This window comes from Pristiophorus japonicus, chromosome 8 (assembly GCF_044704955.1).
Source record: "Pristiophorus japonicus isolate sPriJap1 chromosome 8, sPriJap1.hap1, whole genome shotgun sequence".
NCBI classification, from domain to species: domain Eukaryota; kingdom Metazoa; phylum Chordata; class Chondrichthyes; family Pristiophoridae; genus Pristiophorus; species Pristiophorus japonicus.
Genome location: NC_091984.1, coordinates 176381324 through 176402884, shown reverse-complemented (window position 1 = coordinate 176402884; position 21561 = coordinate 176381324). Strand labels below are relative to the sequence as shown.

Below are 21561 nucleotides of genomic sequence, written 5' to 3'. Positions count from 1 at the left end.
ACACTCTGTCCCTTTATCCCAGTCATTAATATAGATTGTAAATAGCTGAGGCCCAAACACTGAACTTTGCGGTACCCAGCTAGTTACAGCCTGCCAACCCAAAAAAGTCCCATTTATTCTCTGTTTTCTGTCCATTAACCAATCCTCAATCCATGCTAGTACAGGTTGAACCTCCCTTATCCAGAACCACCCCTCATCCAGAACCATTCCCGACCACCGGGTGGCAAATGTACAGAACTCCAACATGAACAAATTGAAGTCCTTCCTCGCTGCTGACTCCCGCAATCGCTGGTCTGACCCCGCGATCCACCGCCCCCGCCACCTCCCCATGATCTCTCTGCCACACTCCCAGTCCCGATATCCCCTTGCTCAGTACCTGTACCATCCAAGTTAACATGACCACCCCTCATCCGGAAAAATCCCTTATCCAGAACAGGCTAGGTCCAGAGGGTTCCGGATAAGGGCGGTTCAAACTGTACAACACCTCCAATCGCACGAGTCCTAATTTTTTCTAATCATTTTGTGTGGCACCTTATCGAATGCCTTTTGAAAATCCAAATACATTACATCCACTGGGTCCCCTTTATCCATCCTAATAGTTACATCTTCAAAATTTTTTTATTGTGAAACACGATTTTCCTTTTATAAAACCATGTTGACGACTGCCTAATCATTACGATTTTCTACGTGCCCTGTTACCACGTCTTAATAATAGATTTTAGCATTTTGCTTACTACTAACTGGCTACAGTTTCCCATTTTCTTCGCTTCCTCCTTTCTTACAATCCTTGGGGCCTTTGAGGGAATTCTGGAAGATTAATTAGAATACATCCACTAACTCTGCAGCTACCTCTTTCAAAACTCTAGGATGCAGGTCATCGGGTCCAGGGGATTTGTTGGCACGTAGTCCCATTATTTTCTCAGGTACTATCTCCTTACTTATACAGGCAATTATTGATTATCCGGGTGACTATTCCAAATAAATGATTTTTCCGTTAGGGTGAGTCTACATTTTAAAGTTAAAACTTTAATGAATAAATACAATCATTAGGGTGAGTTTACTCATCAGTTAAAATTTTATGAATCAATACAAGCAGCTACAAACAGTAACAAAGATGGACATTACCAGCATGCATGTACAGATTCTGTGCCTGGAACCCGGTGCCAACGTCAGCGGCGGCCATATGAGGCAACGCGCAGCGAGAGAGCGAGAGAGCGAGAATGAGCAAATACAAATGAGTACAGTGTTTGGAAGGCGATTTTTTCAAATTATTTGGAGCTGTCTTTTCACTTGTTAGCAACAGAATTTTAAATCCCGTTACAACGGTTTCCCATTGGATCCATGTACAGATAACCGAGAGTTTCCTGCACTGATTTCATCGAGTTGCTCATCTCTCTAGACACTCGGTTCCCCATTATTTCCGGAATGTTTTGTGTCTTCCACCGTGAAGACAGATGTAAAGTATTTGTTTAATGTTTCCTTATTACCCATTATAATTTCTCCCGGGGGGAGGGGGGGGCAGGGGGAGAGACGAGGAGGAGGCAGAGAGAGAGAGAGAGAGAGAGAGAGAGAGAGAGAGAGAGAGAGAGAGGAGAGAGAGAGAGAGAGAGAGAGGGGAGGCAGAGGGGAACATATCGGAGGTCAGGAAATCAGTAGGCAGGATGTAAAGAGTACAGAGAGCACAGTCGGGATGGCGGAAGAACGTGATCCCGGTCGAAGGGGGGCGGTGGGACTATGAGTGAGAACATGTCCTGGATGGCAAGACAGATCACATTCCTCTAACCCCACCCCTTTTACACCCACAGCATGTTCTCCCTCTCCTCCCCCTACACATGGCTGGTTTCTCGGAAAGCTCGGTGTGTGCGGTCAGTGACATCATTGGACTGGACGAAATCCAGAAGTCATGACACTGTCACGATTTTCTTCATGCCCAATAAACTCCTTACCAATCTGTGACACACACACAATGCCCCAACTATGGCAGGGTGGGGAAGGTCAGGAACTTGTTGGGGGCACCAGGTCATGAACCCGTAGGGGAGGAACTCGGGCAGAGGGTGAAGGTCAGGAAGCCAGTGTGGGAGGGAGTAGGTCAGGAACTTGGGCTTGAGAGGATGGGGGGTTGGGGAGGAGATCAGGAACTTGGGGTGGGGAGGGTGGAGGTCCAGAATTTGGGAAAGGTCAAGAACTTGGGCTGTGGGGGGGGGGGCGAGGAGGTCAGGAACTTTAGCTGGGGGTTGGAGTTCAGGAACTTAGGCTGGTGGGTGGTGGGAGGAGGAAGGAGGTCAGGAACTAATCTGAGAGAGCAAGCCCTGCCTGTTCCAGGTGAGTTCGGTTCTGTCTGGAGTTGGTGTCAAAATGGCTCGAATTACACTTTGCAAAGAGAAACTGCTGGGTGTGTCTTATCCTCCAAGAGAACCAATCAGCAACTAAGGGGGCACAATCAGAGTTTTAGGTGTTGCAAATTAACGTGTCCCTAATGGGCCTACACTTACTTTCACTAATCTATCAATTTTTTTGTCCTCTGTTGAATTTTAAAATACTCCAATCCTCAGGTTTACCATTTTTGGCAACATTATAAGCCTCTTCCTTTGATCGAATACTATCTTTACCTTCTCTTGTTATCCACGGTTGGACCACTTTTCCTGTGGAATTTTGTGCCTTAAAGAAATCTTTATTTATTGTAAATTATCTATTAATTCTTCAAATGCTAGCCATTTCTTATTTATTGTCATATTTTAATGCAGTTTCCCAATCTATCTTAGCCAACTCACCCTGCATACCTACGTAGTTTGCTTTGTTTAGATTTAAGACCCTAGTTTCAGATTTAACTAAATCACTTTCAAACTCAATATAAAATTCCATCATATTATGGTCACTGCTCCCTTTAGGCCTATTTACTACAAAGGTTATTAATTAATCCTTTCTCATTGCACAATACTAGATCTACAATAGCCTGTTCTCTCGTTGGTTCCTCCACATACTGATCTAGAAAATCATATTGTATACCTCCCATGAATTCATCTGCCACACTATTACTGTAAAGTTGGTTTGTCCAGTCCTTTTCCATTTTGCCTATCTCTTCTAAAAGTTAAGGATCCTGGAATATTTATTCCTTGGTCACTTTGCAAAATGTAATGGCTATTATATCAAACCTATATCTCAAAACTATTAATTTATCTATTTTGTTGCGAATGCTTCGTGCATTCAGATTTAGTGCCTTCAGCTTTGACATTTTTCTACTTTTCCCTGATGTCACCTTAGTCACTGATGCCCCATTACCTTTGTTACTCTCTGTCCCTTACTAACCCACGCTGTTTATTTTTACCCAAACCTCTGCTCTGCTCCAGAGCCTGAACATTTCTGTTGCTTTTAAATTTACTCTTTTCTGGAATCCTCCCAGCCCCCCTTCATTAGTTTAAACCTCTGTCAAGTGCTCTAGTTATTTGATTTGCCAAGACACTGGTCCCATCCCGGTTTAAGTGGAGCCCGTCCCAACGGAACAGCTCCCTCTTTTCCCAGTACCGGTGCCAGTGCCCCATGAAGCAAACCCCCTCCCACACCACTCTTTGAGCCACGCATTTTACCTTCTAATCTGCTTATCCCTATACCAATTAGCACGTGGCTCAGGTAACAATTCAGAGATCATTAAGTTTGAGGTTCTGCATTTTAATTTGGACCCCAAACTCAAACTCTCTCAGCAGAACCTCATTCCTCGATCTACCAATGTCATTGGTTTCTACATGGACCACAACAACTGGATCCTCCCCTTCCCACTCGAAATTCTTCTCCAGCCGCGAGATGTCTTTAACCCTGGCACCAGACAGGCAACACAACCTTCGGAACTCCCAGTCGCGGCTGCAGAGTACAGTATCTATCCCTTCCGAGTCAGGTTTCCCTCCTCATCCAGCAAAGAGATCAGGATTGATTATCTACCAGTGAACATGTGGACAACCTTTACAGAACTGGTCTAGCTACAAAGATTACCCTATCACTATATAAAGCTAATTCACTCCACTCACTCTCCCAAACTCAGAGTGCCCCTGTTAAAGGGCACTTTTACAGATAATGAGAGGATTGAAGAACTTGGTTAGAGAGACAGACAAATACAATTTGCTAATAGGGAGTGAAACAAGACTGTTAAACAGTGCTGGCAGCAATTTAAACTGGCTGGTTATAACTACTTTCATTCTATCATCGATTTCCTGTCTGTGGTTCTCTGCTCGACTGCTATAGGAAGTGATGTCACAAAACCTAAGCCACACTAGGTTATAGCTGAATTGAGCCTGGCAATGTCTGAGATCAGGTGCGATGGATTTATTCCAATGAACAGGGAACTACTGCCCACACTATGGCCCCAAGTTTCCACATGATTTGCTCCGGATTTTTTTTAGGAGCAACTGGTGGAGAACGGAGTATCTTAGAAATCGGAATTCTCCACATTTAAGTTTTCTGCAGTTCTCGTCAGGTAGAACAGTTTCACTTTTGAACAGAATTTCTTTTTCAAAACGGGGCGTGTCCGGCCACTGACGCCTGATTCGAAAGTTTCCACAGTGAAAACGTACTCCAAACTAACTTAGAATGGAGCAAGTGAAGATTTTTGTAGGCTTGAAAAAAAACCTTGTCTACACATTAAAAAATCATGCACAGATTACAAATTAGGCGTCGGGAACGAGGTGGGGGAGGGGGGGGGGGGGGGGGAGAAAGGAAGTCATTACATTCTACAATAAATCCTTAGTTATATTTATACAATTATACAAATAAATCCAACCCCAATAAAAATTTATAAGCAAAGAAAAGATTAAATAAACCATGTTCCTACCTGCGTGAAAGTGCTTCAGGCAGGCCTTTCAGGCAGCGGTTTGCCGTCGGGACCGACCGACAGCAGGGAGAAGGCTGCAGGAAGCCTCAGTACTTGAGGCAGCCGTTTGCCGTCGGGCCCGGCGGACGGCAAGGGGAGAAAGCTGCAAGAAGCCTCAGTGCTGATCATGGAAGGGCAATGTGGTTTTATTAAAAAATGTTAAGAATTGAACAGCTACAAAGAATTTGAATAGTCTCAAACAAGTGCATGTGTCCCGTTTATCACAGTCTATCTTTAATTACAGAATGCACTCCCTCACACACAGAAATATCAAGAAAATTAAAATACAAGCCTTTGCAAGGGTTCAATAAACAAATTTTCACTTTTTCTGCAGCACTTTTTAAAATGGCCGAGTGCCAATGTTTCCTTCAGACTGCGCGTGCGCAAACGCTCCAACGCACAGGGTTGCCGGCACGAAAAAAACTCATTTAAATTGTATCCGCCCCCTCCTACTTACAAAATCGGCGCGAGTGGTCGGCTCCACCCCCTGGGCGCCGCGCCAAGCAGACATCGAGCTGCAAAGCGCTCGAGAATAGCGTGTTTTTTTTCAGGCGCCGTTTTCGGCGGGAAAAACGGGCGCCCAGCTCGGAGGGGCGCCTGATTTGCCGCGTGTGGAAACTTGGGGCATATATAACTGAAAGCAACCACTGCTAAAATTACAAGTAAACCAAAGGTGATGTGTGATAATCTAATACAATAAATCATGGTCTAACAGTGTATACAGGAAACTGAAGAGGATTATTGAGAGAACAAACAGTCCTCAATACAGACTGCACAGTGACCAAACTACAAAAGTAAGTCAAGAATGAGACACTCAACTTACTTCTCCCCACTCTATCCTGAAATCTATTGTGTGATACAAAGTCATTTAGAGAGAGCATTACTCTCAACTATTAGAAGTTTACTAAAACTTTGTTTCTTTAATTTTAATATAAATGATTTTAATACATGTATGTATGTTCATACTTACATGTGCACGCAGAAGAAAGCGCAGCTTGATAAAAGGAAAGTCCTGCTCAACTAACTTTCTAGAGTGCATAACAAGGAGGCTTAACCTTAAAATTAGAGCTAAGCCATTCAGGGGATGATGTCAGGAAGCACTTCTTCACACAAAGGGTCGTGGAAATGTGGAAATCTCTTCGCCCAAAAAGCTGTTGAGACTAGGTCGATTGCAAATTTTAAAATGGAGATTGCTAGATTTGTTGGTTCAGCAGGGGGATATTAGGAGCTACAGAACCCCCACGGTGGGTAGATGGAGTCAAGATACAGATCAGCCATGATCTAATTGAATGGCGAACAGTCTGGAGGGGCTGAATGGCCGACTCCTGTTCTTATATTGCCACTGTGGACAAGTGAAATGCAGTGGATACTATGTACAGATACCCCATTTATATCACGGAAGTGGCATCAGAAGTGACCATTGTACATTAATGAACTGACATACATGCCTCTCCAGAAGCACATCAAGCAGCAAGGCAATGGGATCAAATCAGTTAGACATATATCTTGGTAGAGAGTTTAATGGTGAAAAATGTTGAGTAAGACAACCAAAAAAGGACTAGAAATGGGCCAAAAGTCATACATTATTTCTGACAATTCCCATGCTGCAAAACCAAAAATCAGAAGCTATCGATGTAATGGCTTCTTCAATCCCCATAACCTCCCAAAACTAACTGAACACCTTTGACCAAATGGATGCCCAAATATAGGAAACCATTTTCGTGTCACACTTAAATTTAAAATAGTTTTGTTTCCAAGTCACTGTAGAATATGTACCATTTAACAATTTGTAAACCTTTCTGAATTTATATGCCACCTGACTTATCCTGAGCAGCATGTGCTAGAAACACAGCTAGTAATTACTGGAAAGATTCATCCATGAGTCTCAACAATGCTTTGCCAAATCTCTCAGTTCCAGAAAGCAAGAAGCACATCAGTGACTCTCTATTACTAGAGGCCTATGGGTTCTGCAGTGCCTTTGCCTTTCAGCCAGCTGCAGAATCAGTGCGACCAGGTTATTCACATTGCTATCTAGCTATGGAATTAGGGACAAGCGGATATTTGTGATTGGGAAACTGTTATGTATGTAATAAAGGTACAAACTGAATACAGTTTAACTGAACAGGGTACAACCTTGCTTCTGCTTAATTACGGCCCAAAGTGCCTGAACTCACAAAATGGCTGGCCTTTTATACCAGAGCAGCACCATGTGCGTGCTGCTCAGTGGCCTCCAACAATGACACGATCTGGTGGCTACAAACAGCATATACATACATGACAGAAACCGAGCTTTCCCAATACGCTCAGAACCTGCCATTCTGTCATCATTGAACTCCCACTCCTACTGCGTTTGAACGCCCACTAAAAGATTATCCAATCACAAGCGAGGTAGACATGAAGACACGTCAATTATAGGAAAACACTTTTAGAACTCTGACTAGGAGAACTCTTAGTTGGTAGTTCATGTCCTCCATGCTGAGCTTCAAATACGATTGCCACACATGAATGGTGCGTGGTAGCGTCAAGAGGTCCAATATGAATCAAAAACCTCCCATCTTCTTGCGGACAACAAAGCAGTGGAGGTGAACCATTGAGATTCCCATCCTAAAGGGAACCTTTTCCGTGACTTTGGAAAGCAAGTTGCTCGACACTTCTTCGATGAATAGCTCATTGTTAAGATCACTGTCCAAGTGTCAAGAAAGTCACCCCTTCCAAGAATTAAGATTGGATTCCTAATAGCACCTATTTTTCACATTCAGTCACAGCTCCAGATACCAGGAGCACTCTTTTCCTTGCCAGAAATGCTTACGTATACACTCTAATCAACCATTTTACAAGCTTCCATGTGGAAATGGGCACACCCAATTTATACGCTAAGACACAAATAATTGTTTTGCCTTATGGATTTCCTCGGTTCTCTCACAGAAAGCCAGGCCTATCAGACAATGGCACCAAGTGTCTCCCATGGCTGTTCTTGGGCCTGAGCCTCAGCATCTAATCAGCAAGTAAACAGTTGTCCGGCCGATTAATTTGCACACTACTAACAGCATTCGGCCATGATGTGGGATGGGTGGGAACTGGACTCACGTGGAGGTGATGGTTCGAAATCGTTCTTGTCCAGCCGTATCCCAGATCTGCAACTTTACTTTCTCCCCATTGATTTCCACAGTTCTTATCTTAAAATCTACCCCTATCGTAGTAATGTAGCTGCCTGTGGACATAAAGAAACAGAGTGTAATCGCTCAAAATTCAACACAAGATGAAATGTTCGCACCTATGTGCTGCAAACAGAGCAAGCGCTCGGTCCAGAATGCAAAGTAGCCCTGGGCAACAACACATTCTGAAGGCCAAAACACAAAGCTGAGGTGAGGAATTAGGCCTTTTAGATTCCAGCATAAACAGCACATCGAGATTGCAGAAGGCCTTTCCCTCAAACACTATGTTTACATGTCGACATTCCATTCCCTATACATAGCACAGAGGCTTAAATCATTCAAAAATAACTGAAATTGGTCTTCTGATGACTGGGTCAAGGCAACGCCCCACTGTGACTGCACGAAAACAGAACAACTTTTACACTGGACATCACACAAGCATGTGTGGAGAGGTGCCCTGTTCATCTCAGGACATTTCTTGCCCAAGCTGGCGCTCCTGCCAGCAGCAGGAAAGTGAGACATGTTCCTCTTACTCAGAAGCCATAGCTGGTGTGACCAGTGGAAATGCCAGCATGGTGCAGCTTTACTCTATATCTGAACGAGGTTATAAACATCAGATAAGGTGGCACGCGTCATTGCTGGAAAAAGTGCGCCAGCATTCAAATTGAGCAAAACAAAAAACAAATCAGTCTACTCTTACAAATATCTGCACAAACATTAAACTGGTACAGTGTAGTATCGAAAGGAGTATAATAAGTCACCTAACTTGCTCTTGAAAACTTCAGTAATGTCATAGGAGGTTACCTCTCGACTTCTCTGGAGTGTTTGTCTTATTGTGGGGCCAAGGGAGAGAGAAGCGAGTAAAATAGGTACAGGACAAAAGGCACAATCACCGGTGATAGAATTCACTGGGCAAATGAAATCTAAAAAGCCCCAGCCTGTATATTATACACACGGTGTTGGAGTTTCTAAAAGTGCACACAAGCAGCTTCCTGTGTGTGGGAGGACAATGCACTAAGTGTGTGCTGGTATTAGAATGCATTAATTCCACTCGGCCAATAATTGGGACACTAATTGTATAGACGATCAACTTAAAGTGCTTGCAACATGACAGAATGTCATCCAATTGTGACCTTTTGCAAGAGTATCTCCTCCACCATCTGAACTGGAGGTCAAGCAATGTCTCAATGATTCCAAAAGGACCACAGCTGCAAGGTATTGGGCCAAACACAATGAAAGACTGATCAAGTAGCATTAATAAACTTCAGTCAGTGCCAGAAACTTGAATTTAGCGGGAGCACGAAAGGACTCAAACCAAGACCTCATCCTTCAGCATCCTGGTCCAGTAGCACATAGGTAGCTGGGCCTCTCTTTGCTACTATGCCAGTACTTTAAAAAAGCAACACTGTCATCTTCTATTCCTTCATCACAATAGTGACTACACTTCAAAAGTACTTTATCAGCAGTAAAGCGTTTTCAGATGTCCTGAGGTCATGAAAGATGCTATGAAAATGCAAGTCCTTTCTTTCTGAGCAGACCCATATACATAACACAGAATTATAGAATATACAGCACAGAAACAGGTCAATCAACACCCCTGAAACAGATCGTCTGGTCATTATCAAATTGCTGTTTGTGGGAGCTTGCTGTGCACAAATTGGCTGCCACATTTCCTACATTACAACAGTGACTACACTTCAAAAAGTACTTCTTTGGCTGTAAAGTGCTTTGGGACATCCGGTGGTCATGAAAGGCGCTATATAAATGCAAGTCTTTCTTGTCATTTGGCCCAACCAGTCTAGGCCGGTATTTATGCCCCACTCAAGCCTCCTCCCAGCTTTCCTCATCTGTCAGCAGAACATAACCATCCATTCCTTTTTCTCTCATTTTTTAATCCAGCCTCCCCTTAAATGCATCCATACTATTCGCCTCAACAATTCCCTGTGACAGCGAGTTCCACATTCTCACCAATCTCTGGGTAAAGAAGTTTCTTCTGAATTCCCGATCTGATTTCTTGTTGACTATCTTATATTGATGGCCTCTAGTTTTGTTCTTCCCCACAAGTGAAAACACTCTCTCCCTCTCCCAAAATCTCTCAATTTTAAAGACCTCTATTAGGTCACCCCTCAGTCTTCCCTTTTCAAAAGAAAAGACACCCAGCCTGTTCATTCTTTCCTGGCAAGTATACCCTCGCATTTCTGGTATCCTCCTTGTAAATCTTTTTTGCACCCTCTCCAGTACCTCTATAAGCTTTCTACAATATGGCGATCAGAAATGTACTCCAAGTGCGGTCTAACCAAGGTCTGATACAAGTTTAGCATAACGTCTCTACTTTTCAATTCTTTCCCTCTAGAAATAAACAGTGGTGCTTGGTTTGCTTTTTTTTTTTTTAAAAAGTGTTGCTAAGTTTAACGATTTGTACTCAGCCTTTTGCTCCTCCAGCCCACTTAGATTCTTATTTTCCAAATAATGTGACCTCCTTATTTTTCTTACCAAAATGTACTTGTGTTGAAATTCATTTGCCAATTATATGCCCATTCTGCAAGTTTATTAATGTCTTTTGCAACAGTGACTGCCACCCAGTTTGACACATTTAAGGAACTCGCAGAGAACCTGACCCATATGGCCCCTCAAGCATGGACGAGATTTTAAACCGAGGTCCCGTCTGGCCTCTCAGGTGGACGCAAAAGATCCCATGACACTATTTTAAAGAGCAGGGGAGTTCTTCCAGTATCCTGACAAACTTTTATCCCTCAAATCAATAATCATAAACAGATTACCTACTCATTTATCTCATTACTGTTTGTGGGACCATTATGAGCATAAACTAGCTGCTATAACTTTCCCTATACTACAATAACTATATTTCAAAACTATTTCCATGGCATTGAAACACTTGACGGCGTCCTGAGATCATGAAAAGCATTCTATAAATGCAAGTTCTTTCTTGCTTCACATGGTTGTGAAAGATAGCAGACTTCATTGTTGAGTAAAATGGAAGTGCACAAGCAAACAGACTAAACACTTGTGTGCTGCTGGTACAGACTTGTGGTAATTGAGTTCAGAGTTGAGCTTTTTTCCCAAATCTATTGACGGCCACACCCAGCAACTTGAACACCACAAACTGGCACCAACTATGGGATTCTCACTCAATCCACTTCCTTGATTCCTCCCCACCCACAATTGTCTGCTTCTGTCTACTCACAAGAGGGAATACACAAGTTTCAAGTCACAGTGTTAGCCCAATCTCCCAGAAGTGTTCTGGCTCATTGCAAGAGCAGAAGTGGGCAGTCGATCAATTTAGAGAAGCAGCTTGGGCAGGGGGAGGCACCAGCATTGAGCATCAGTGCCATGAAGTGAACTCAATGAAAACTGAATAAAAGAAATAACTCAAGTAAATTATCTGAGGGATCAGGTAGCAGAGATTTGTAAATGAAGGAAGCAACAGAACAGGAAAGAAGAAAAAAAAAAGAACTTACATTTATATAGAGCCTTGCATGACCTCAGGACGTTCCAAAGTGCTTTACAGCCAATGAAGTATTTTTGAAGTGTAATGTAGGAAACACGGCAGCTAATTTGCACACAGCAAACTCCCACAAACAGCAATGCATTAATGACGAGATAATCTGTTTTAGTAATGTTGGTTGAGGGATAAATATTGGCCAGGACACTGGGGAGAACTCCCCTGCTCTTCAATATAGTGCCATGGGATCTTTTACTTCCACCCAAGAGGGCAAATGGAGGTCCCTCAGGATCAGCCTGGATCATGAGCTCAAGCCTCTGGAGTAGGGCTTGAACCCATGATCTTCTAACTCAGAGGCACGAGTGCTATCAGAAGATTGAGAAGAGTAAAGCAATTTGAAAGGAAACCGGAGAATACAATTGTTCTAAGGGGAAAATTCCTGTACGCAAGAGTGAAGCAATGCAGTGTCAGAGAATGTCACAAAGATGAACACAATAGACCAAGTGTGCTTACCTGAAAACGTGTTATCTGCAAATCGCAGCAGGAGACTGCTTTTCCCCACACCTGTAACACAGAGCAGGACAGTCAAGAGAACCATACTTGATCAAATCAAACAGCATATTTGATGGAATGAAATCATGCCCCTCCCATCAGTGATGCTAACCTTTCTTTAAGCAGAAATTCACTGTTTACCCTTCACCCAATTACGATCTGGGGGAGGGCTTAAGAAAGATTGCAAAGCTGAATAAAGCAGAACTGTGAACACCTGTAACCATGTATAATAGTTCAAAAGATAGCAAAAATACATAATTCCTCAACGCCAGCTACCAGCCCTCTAGGAATAGCGAGGAGAAACTTAATGCTTGCACCATTTCCATGGCAACAAGCACATGCCATGAAAAAGTCAAGTGGGATTGGCCACGGACAAGAGACAATGCAGATCAGTTCCAGACTGATGGGGAGCATTCGTTGAAAACTACCTGCATTTATACAGCCGCTTTCATGACCACTGGACATATCAAAGCGCTTTACAGCCAATGAAGTACTTTTGGAATGTAGTCACTGTTGTAATGTGGAAAACACGGCAGCCAATTTGTGCACAGCAAGCTCCCACAAACAGTAATGTGAAAATGACCAGATAACCTGTGCTTTTTTAAAAGTTATGTTGATTGAAGGATAAATAATCGGCCAGGAAACCAGGGATAACTCCCCTGCTCTTCCTAAATATGCCTTTTATGTCCACTTGAGAGAGCAGGCGCACAAGCAAGCTCCCACGAACAGCCAGCTGTCGTTTTGTTATGTTGATTGAGGGATAAATATTGGCCAGGAAACCAGGGATAACTCCCCTGCTCTTCTTCAAAAGAGACGAATGGGATCTTTTACATATACTTGAGGGAGCAGATGGGCCCTCGGTTTAACGTCTCATCTGACAGTGCAGTGGCACCCTCAGCACTGCACTGGAATGTCAACCAAGATTTTTGTTGTGCTCAAGTCCCTGGAGTGGGACTTGAACCCACAAGCTTCTGACTTAGAGGCGAGAGTGCTGCCCAGTGAGACACAGCTGACACCAGTAAAAGAAAATGGACACTTGTTAGAGAGAAAAAAAGTACAATGACCATTTTTCATTAACAGAAACATGCGCTGGTCAGTGAGCCCTGAAACAGGCAGAAAGCTTTTTGTTTATTAAAGAGATCAAAAACAGTTTATTATCCAGTTACTCCAGCTGCAAAACTGTGCGTGACTGCCGATGCCCATGTAAACATGAACAAAATAGCACAATCACATGTAAAGCAAAATCAGCAGTTGCCATCTTTCACAATTTAGTCTCTCAGGTCAAATATTCAAGATGCCGGCAAGTTTGATTTCCCATGGAGGTGGAGAATGGAGTCCTAAAGTCATCACTCAACGGAGACGACATGAGAGACACAAGTGTGATCCCAAAGCATGTTTGCCTACACAGCAATAATGACTGCACTTCAAAGTCATTCACTGTATGTGAAGTCCTTTGGGAGGAGAGGTCCTGACGATGTGATAATGCGCTATGAATGCAAATTCTCTCTTTCGAACAAACAAGCCAGGCATTCACCTTGATAACAGTGTAACATCTCCACAGAGGCGAGGCGAAGCAAGGCGAGGCAAGCCATGCTTCAAACAGGAACAGTGCTCTACATGCCAACTGTAGAATACAGTAGAAACTGTTTATTACTCACTTACGATGTGAACCTGTGAGAGCAAAGTCATTTCAACACATAGACCTTTCCCCCTCTGTTGTTCACCAATAGGATATCTCTTACATCTAAACAACCTGGGACTGATGGGACTGCGTCTCCCCAGGGGATGCCCGATGCTGCGGCTTCGACAAACCTTTCACAAACAATGAAACCCTTTGAAATGCAGTCACTCACTGTAGGCTGCTGCCTCTCATCCTTTGTGCCTGGGAGAACGTTATCAGCCGACGTACAAGAAACAGGCAGGCGGCTCAGCATTTTGCACATTTAAGGTGGCACTGTGCACGCTCGCAGCTGGTTGCTGCACAAGCTGATAACTTCCAAAGATTGTTGGGACACAATAGGAACGGTTGCAGAGAATTTCAATAACGAAACCTGAAATGACGGAAGCCATTCAGAATATCTTCGGTTCCAGCAACATTTTTTTACAAGCTGATGCGCTGTCAGAAATTTATTAAACGTCAGTTTGGAGCCACAGATTCTGAAACTGCAATCGTTTCTTGTAATCCCTTCCGATTCGAATTGCCCGAGTTAACCATTAGGTTAAAAGTTGCCCACGACAAGCCACAAGAAAATCAATCTCTATTCACAATGTACACGTGTTACACTTGGCTGTCAGTGGCAAGTATTGTGCTCTTCATTCGTCAGTTGTTCAACCTCCAAAAACAGAAACATGACCATCATCCTGCCCGGGGGGGGGGGGGGGGGGGGGGAAAGAGGAGAAAGGGGATGAGGGAATTAATTGCCCAGGAGCACTGTTCCTTGAAGAGTTTGGTTACCGAGCTGCTAAGTAAATCAAGCAATGCTCTTTCTCCTCCTTCTATGAAAGGTCTTATTCAGATGCATCATTTTGCTGTCCAGTCAAATGCTCATTATTTATTAACCCTTCATTCCTTAGTTGATCAGCAATGGAATGGAGTTCATAATTTCCTGACATCGGATGGTATCTACACAGGGCTTCAAACCAGAGTAATCCAGTTTACAGCGGTGTTATACCTGGGGGTAAGATAAAGAGACAGTATCCCTGGACAAGGACTCCTGGAAGCAAGAGGTATTCAAATCCAAAAGTAGTTCCACGTGAAGATTTTGGGTGACATTTCTCTATTTACAGAGTCAGCTGTGGCTCAGTGGGCAGCATTCTCGCCTCTAAGTCAGAAGGTTGTGGGTTCGAGCAAAAAAAAATCTAGTGCAGTGCTGAGGGATTGCTGCACTGTCAGAGGTGCCGTCAAATCGAGGCCCCCTCTGCTCTCTCAAATGGACGTAAAAGATCCCACGGCACTATTTCGAACAAGAGCAGGGGAGTTATCCCCGGTGACCTGGCCAATATTTATCCTTCAATCAACATAACAAAAACACAGATTATTACACTGCTGTTTGTGGGAGCTTGCTGTGCACAAATTGGCTGCCGCATTTCCTACATTACAACAGTGACTATACTCCAAAAGTACTTCAGTGGCTGTAAAGTGCTTTGGGACATGTCGCGCTATATAAATCCAAGTCTTTCTTTTCTTTTATTGGATACAGCCCCTCTTCAATGTGTCTACTCTTCTGGTAAGAGACTCAATCTGCAAACATGGCCCAAACAGGCCGATTTCTTGCTGGCGGTAGATGCAGCAGCGTTCAGAAGGGTGAGGGATGACTGGAGAGGTCTGAGGTCATCGGTCATCAATTTTATGAAAGGGTTTGATAGAGTAGACAGAGAGAAAATGTTCCCACTTGTGGGGAAGTCCAAACCTAGGGGTCATAAACACTGGTTTTCAGGTGGCAGGATAGTTATTTGTTCCTTTGTCTCCTCAGTTGTGCTCTCTCCAATGGAGACCTTCTTGGTTGCTCCAGCTCATAATCATTCCAACCCTACCAGACCCACCAAGAGTGTTCCAGCTCTATTCCTTCAGAGTCATGCTCTGAAAGCTGCAACCGGCATTCCTGGCACCCAGACTCTGCTCCCCAATACTCCCCATGAAAACTCATGCTTCCGCTCTCCAACGCTGCACTGGACAGCCTCTGTAACAAAAACAACCTACCCCTCAATTTCACCACCACCCGGGAAAACTCCTCGTCCTACATCCCAGGACAGAAAGCCATACTGTTGGTGGTCCCCCCAGTATTAGAAGAGTGCTGCAGCTTTTTACCTGTCAGCTCAGTGGAGAAATGCACTGAAAGGTGTGGTACAGATCAGGTATTCCCTTGGGTCCATTCTGAAGGGGTGGGAGTGAGGGGAGGGGGGGGGGGGAGAGAACAGGACAAAAATTAATGCTGGTGGAAATCAGCCAGGATTCCCAGTTCCTGTGCCCAGTAACCTCTTGCTGGGAAATCTATATCTGGGGCTGGTGGAGAAAGGGAAGATCAGCCGAATGATCTGGGCTCACTCAACAAAGGCTTCTTGAATGAGGTTGGTACCAGTAGATCCATACCCCAGTTTCTGATGCACTCCCCAGGAGGGAGAGTCTCATTCACATTAGAGCTGTGATTGTGAATTTGCTCAGTAAGCAGCAACATTCACAGTAATTAAACTAATATTTCCATAACATGTAACTAACTCTCCTTAACTGGAGTGGCAAAATTAGATTTTTGAAAAATTTAAATGAGAGCTGGGGCTGAGGTTCTTGACCTACAACAGCCACCACCAGCTTCCTTTTTGCCAGGCATGACTCCAGCCAGTGGAGAATTGCCCCTCCCCCCCTGGCCTTTTAGAATGGGAGAAAAAAGCTCCCATTTCCATTAAATTTCCCTCCTTATCTGTACTCTAATCCACCTGGTCAACTACCTCTGCAGCTTAGAAGTCGGAGACACAATGTTCTCTTAGCTGCCACCAGTGCCTCCTACAGCTCATCGCTACAAGGAAGTAAATATTGTCCACGCATTGATCCATACAGTTCCCTGACCTCCAGATGGGGGAAGCATTCATTTGGCTTCCAAGACCATGAAGTGAGCACAGTGGTAATCAACCCCAAGACCATCCCAACTCCACCTTCTTGGGAGTTAGTGTGCTGCTTCTCAGCACCACCTCTTTATTTGGACTTGAAATAACATCACAATAGTTGCACATATCATTTTTATAAAAGGACTGAAAACACTCCTGTATTTTTACATATACACACTGCATTAGTTATGTTTCAACCAAGTTTGTTCAGCTGAAACCTGCTGTGATTTTAACCAACAGCCCAAAAGCATTTGAACTTCCCCCACTCGCCTCAACATCTCACCGAGCCTCCTCCGGGCACTTGCTCGAAAATCCCATTTAAATCAAATAGAACTCCAGGAAAGTGACCTGTGACAGCATAAGAGACAAATCTTGGAAGCTGGCAGTGCAGCAACATCGCTGACAACTCACCAAAGTGTGGGCACAGGCTCCAAGATGAAGCTGACCATATTGTTGGTTTGCTTTGCCAAAATAAACCTCTCAATTAAAACTGACAGAGTTCACAGCAACACTTAACTTGGTTAAAACTGAGCTCTCTTTCAATTCGTGCTTCTCAAAGTTTTCTCCAACCCACCTCCCTGCTCTGCCCTTGTCTTGTGCCTCACACATTCATATGCAGTCCACTGGTCAGTCTTCCTTGTATCTCACCTGTTCATTTTTTGTCACCAAGATATCCAACAGGGAACTCAGAAGAAACTCCTTTACCCAGAGAGTGGTGAGAATGTGGAACTCGTGACTGCAGGGAGTGGTTGAAGCAAATAGTATAGATGCATTTAAGGGGAGGCTAGACAAGCATATGAAGGAGAAGGGAATTGAGGGTTATGCTGATAGGTTTAGATGAGGAAAGACGGGAGGAGGCTTGAGTGCAGCATGGACTGGCTGGGCCGAATGGCCTATTTCTGCGCCGTATATCCTGTGTAATCCTGCCCATGCTGCTGAATTGAATCGAATGTTATGATTACAGTCACTGACAGCCACTCTTCTTCCCTGCTCACTTCAATTAAAATAACTCAGTAATCTTATCGGCAGTAATCTTTGCATTGCATCTCACCGCAAATAGAAGCTGTGACTGGCGTATTTCAAACACTTTCTCCTCCTCCCACACTTCACCCCACTATGGACTGGCAGGTGACCTGCGAGCAGGCCACAGGAAGGGGGCACGGCCACTTTGCTAACAGCCCCCGCCCTCAGCTCATGGGTCTCCCCTCGGATGACCGGCTCGTGATCAGCAACTTGCCTCATGGGGGAAACAGAGCTGTGACCCTGGCTCTAACATTCCACTGTGAAAAGACATGCTGGGTTTCTGCTTAAAGATTTCAGCTTCTTTGTAAAAGGAATTCATTTAGTGAGTAAGTAAAGTTCACGAAGGGGCAACTGCATGCTCCCAGTCTCCACATTTTTCACCATCTCAGTCTTGCCATGAAACAAGCACAGCTTCTTGCTTAAGCCAATTTTAACATGGAAGCAATGAGCTGAATTTACCTCCTTTGGATGATTCCCATTTCTCTCAATTTCGGAGTAATTAGAACCATCAGAACGTAGAGTAAGCCAACCAGCAGTAAATAGCAACAAGCTGTCCTTATTTAGTTGGATAATTCCAGGTTACTCTCTTGGTTTTGCCTTGGTGGCCCTAATTATTGACTCGGTTTCCACCCAGACTGGAGTCAAATCTCACTGTATTGCCTCCTGCTCTAACTCATTCCTGCCCAGAGCTCCCTTCTTGGAACAATCTTCAGCTTTTAAACCCAAAGCTTCCGGTCACCTAATCATTATTTCCTGATTATTCTCTCCTCCTGTTTTCAGCCCGTTCTGCAGTCGGACAGATACACCAGACATCCTCTCCCTCCTCATCTAACATTAAGTCAGTCATTTGATTACAGTCAACTCTTTATAACTGGCAACGCTACCCCTTACACTCCTGTTCCCACTCGATGTCTCCTATCCCTTCTTAAACAATTTAAACTCCAATCTACAAAAAAAAACCCTGTTCCAGCTTTAACCAAATCTTGGAAACAGCCAAGATTTAAACTGATCAGATGTATCACCATCTTAAACACTTTAAAACTTCAATATGCAGAATCATCGAAGGAAGCCATTCAGCCCATCGAGCCTGTGCCGGCTCTCTACAAGAGCACTTCAGCCAGTCCCAATCCCCCGCCTGTTCCCTGTAGCCCTTTAATGTTTTTTCTTTCAGGTACTGATCCAATTTGTTTTTGAAAGCCACAACTGAGTCTGCCTCCTCCACCACAGGGAGTGCATTCCAGATCCTAACCACTCGCTGCGTAAAAAAGGTTTTCCTCATGTCGCCTTTGGTTCTTCTGCCAATCACCTCAAATCTGTGTCCTCTGGTTCTTGACCCTTTTGCCAATGGGAACAGTTTCTCTCGAACGACTGTCCAGACCATCATGATTTTGAACACCTCTATCAAATCTACTCTCAACCTTCTCTACTCCAAGGAGAACAACCCCAGCTTCTCCAGTCTATCCACGTAACTGAAGTCCCTCATCCCTGGAACCATTCTTGTAAATCTTTTCTGCACCCTCTGTATGGCCATCACATCCTTCCTAAAGTGCAGTGCCCAGAATTGGACATGATACTCCAGTTGAGGCTGAACCAGTTTTTTTTTTTTTTAAATATAAAGGTTCATCATAACTTCCTTGCTTTTGTACTCTATGCCTCTATTTATGAAGTCCAGGATCGCGTATGCTTAAACCACTTACTCAACCTGCCTGGCCACCTTCAACGATTTGAACACATATAGCCCCAGGTCACTCTGTTCCTGCACCCCCTTTAGAATTGCACTCTTTAGTTTATATCACCTCTCCTCGCTCTTCCCACCAAAATGTATCACTTTGCACGTTGCTGTGTTAAATTTAATCTGCCACGTGTCTGCCCATTCCATCAACCTGTCTATGTCCTGTTGAAGTCTATCACTATCCTCCTCACTGTTCACTATACTTCCAAGTTTTGTGTCATCTGTAAAGTTTGAAATTGTGCCCTGCACACCAAAGTCTAAGTCATTAATATAGATCAAGAAAAGCAGTGGTCCTAGTACCGACCCCTGAAGACCACCACTGTGTACTTTCCTCCAGTCTGAAAGGCAACCGTTCACTACTACTCTGCTTCCTGTCACTTGGCTAATTTCGTATCCATGCTGCCACTGTTCCTCTTATTCCATGGGCTTCATCTTTGCTGCTACGCCTATTATGGTCCACTTGATCAAATGCCTTTTGGAAGTCCATATACACCATGTGTTGCCCTCATCAACCCTCTGTTACCTCATCAAAAAACTCAATCAAGTTAGCCTTTAACAAATATGTGCTGGCTTTCCTTAATTAATCCATTCTTGTCCAAGTGACTGTTAATTTTGTCCCTGATCATTTCTGAAAGCTTTCCCACTACTAAGGTTAAACTAAGTGACCTGTAGTTGCTGGGTTTATCCTTGCACCCTTTTTTGAACAAGGGCATAACATTTGCAATTCTCCAGTCCTCTGGCTCCAGTCCTGTATCCAAGGAGGATTGGAAAATTATGGCAGTACCTCCACAATTTACATCTTTACCTCCTTCAGCATCCGAGGATGCATCCCATCCGTTCCTGGTGACTTATCTACTATAAGTACAGCCAGCTTTTCTAGTATCTCCTCTATCAATTTTTAGCCCATCCAGTATCTCAACTACCTCCTCTTTCACCATGGCTTTGGCAGCATCTTCTTCCTTGGTGAAGACAGATACAAAGTACTCATTTAGTACCTCAACCATAGAAACATAGAAAATAGGTGCAGGAGGCGGCCATTCGGCTCTACGAGCCTGCACCGCCATTCAATGAGTTCATGGCTGAACATGCAACTTCAGTACCCCATTCCTGCTTTCTTGCCATACCCCTTGATCCCCCTAGTAGTAAGGACTACATCCAACTCCTTTTTGAATATATTTAGTGAATTGGCCTCAACAACTTTCTGTGGTAGAGAATTCCATAGGTTCACCACTCTCTGGGTGAAGAAGTTTCTCCTCAAAAGAACATAAGAATTAGGAACAGGAGTAGGCCATCTAGCCCCTCGAGCCTGCTCCGCCATTCAAAAAGATCATGGCTGATCTGGCCGTGGACTCAGCTCCACTTACCCGCCCGCTCCCCGTAACCCTTAATTCCCTTATTGGTTAAAAAATCTATCTGTGACTTGAATACATTCAATGAGCTAGCCTCAACTGCTTCCTTGGGCAGAGAATTCCACAGATTCACAACCCTCTGGGAGAAGAAATTCCTTCTCAACTCGGTTTTAAATTGGCTCCCCCGTATTTTGAGATTGTGCCCCCTAGTTCTAGTCTCCCCGACCAGTGGAAACAACCTCTCTGCCTCTATCTTGTCTATCCCTTTCATTATTTTAAATGTTTCTATAAGATCCCCCCTCATCCTTCTGAACTCCAACGAGTAAAGACCCAGTCTACTCAATCATCTCGCTCCCAAATGGCTTACCCCCTTATCCTTCGACTGTGACCCCTGGTTCTGGACTTCCCCAACATTGGGAACATTCTTCCTGCATCTAACCTGTCTAAACCCGTCAGAATTTTAAATGTTTCTATGAGATCCCCTCTCATTCTTCTGAACTCCAGTAAATACAAGCCTAGTTGATCCAGTCTTTCTGGATATGGCAGTCCCACAATGCCCTCTGCCTCCATGCCTAGGTCTCCATTTTGGTCCCTAATGGGCCCCACCCCTCCTCGAATGACCCGTTTACTATTTATATGCCTATAGAAGACTTTTGGATTCCCTTTTAGATTAGCTGCCAATCTGTTCTCATACTTTCTCTGCTCCTCTTATTTCCTTTGTCACTTCCCCTCTGAACTTTTTACATTCAGCCTGATTAGTGTTAAAGCAATATTTTACAGTCTTTTGTTATTGGGATTGGGTGCTCCTCAGCATATTTATTGCGACAGAT

General features: G+C 44.0%; 1 protein-coding gene across 1 annotated transcript in view; it reads right to left on the bottom strand.

The window, feature by feature from the left end:
* Window positions 1-21561, bottom strand: part of LOC139268833 (ras-related protein Rab-35) — a 54468-nt gene that overhangs the window by 26892 nt on the left and 6015 nt on the right. The window contains exons 2-3 of the mRNA XM_070887576.1: window positions 11990-12040; window positions 7946-8069 (exon numbers count right to left, since the gene is read on the bottom strand). Of these exons, the coding sequence (XP_070743677.1) occupies window positions 7946-8069; window positions 11990-12040 (175 nt within the window). The remainder of the gene's footprint in view (window positions 1-7945; window positions 8070-11989; window positions 12041-21561) is intronic.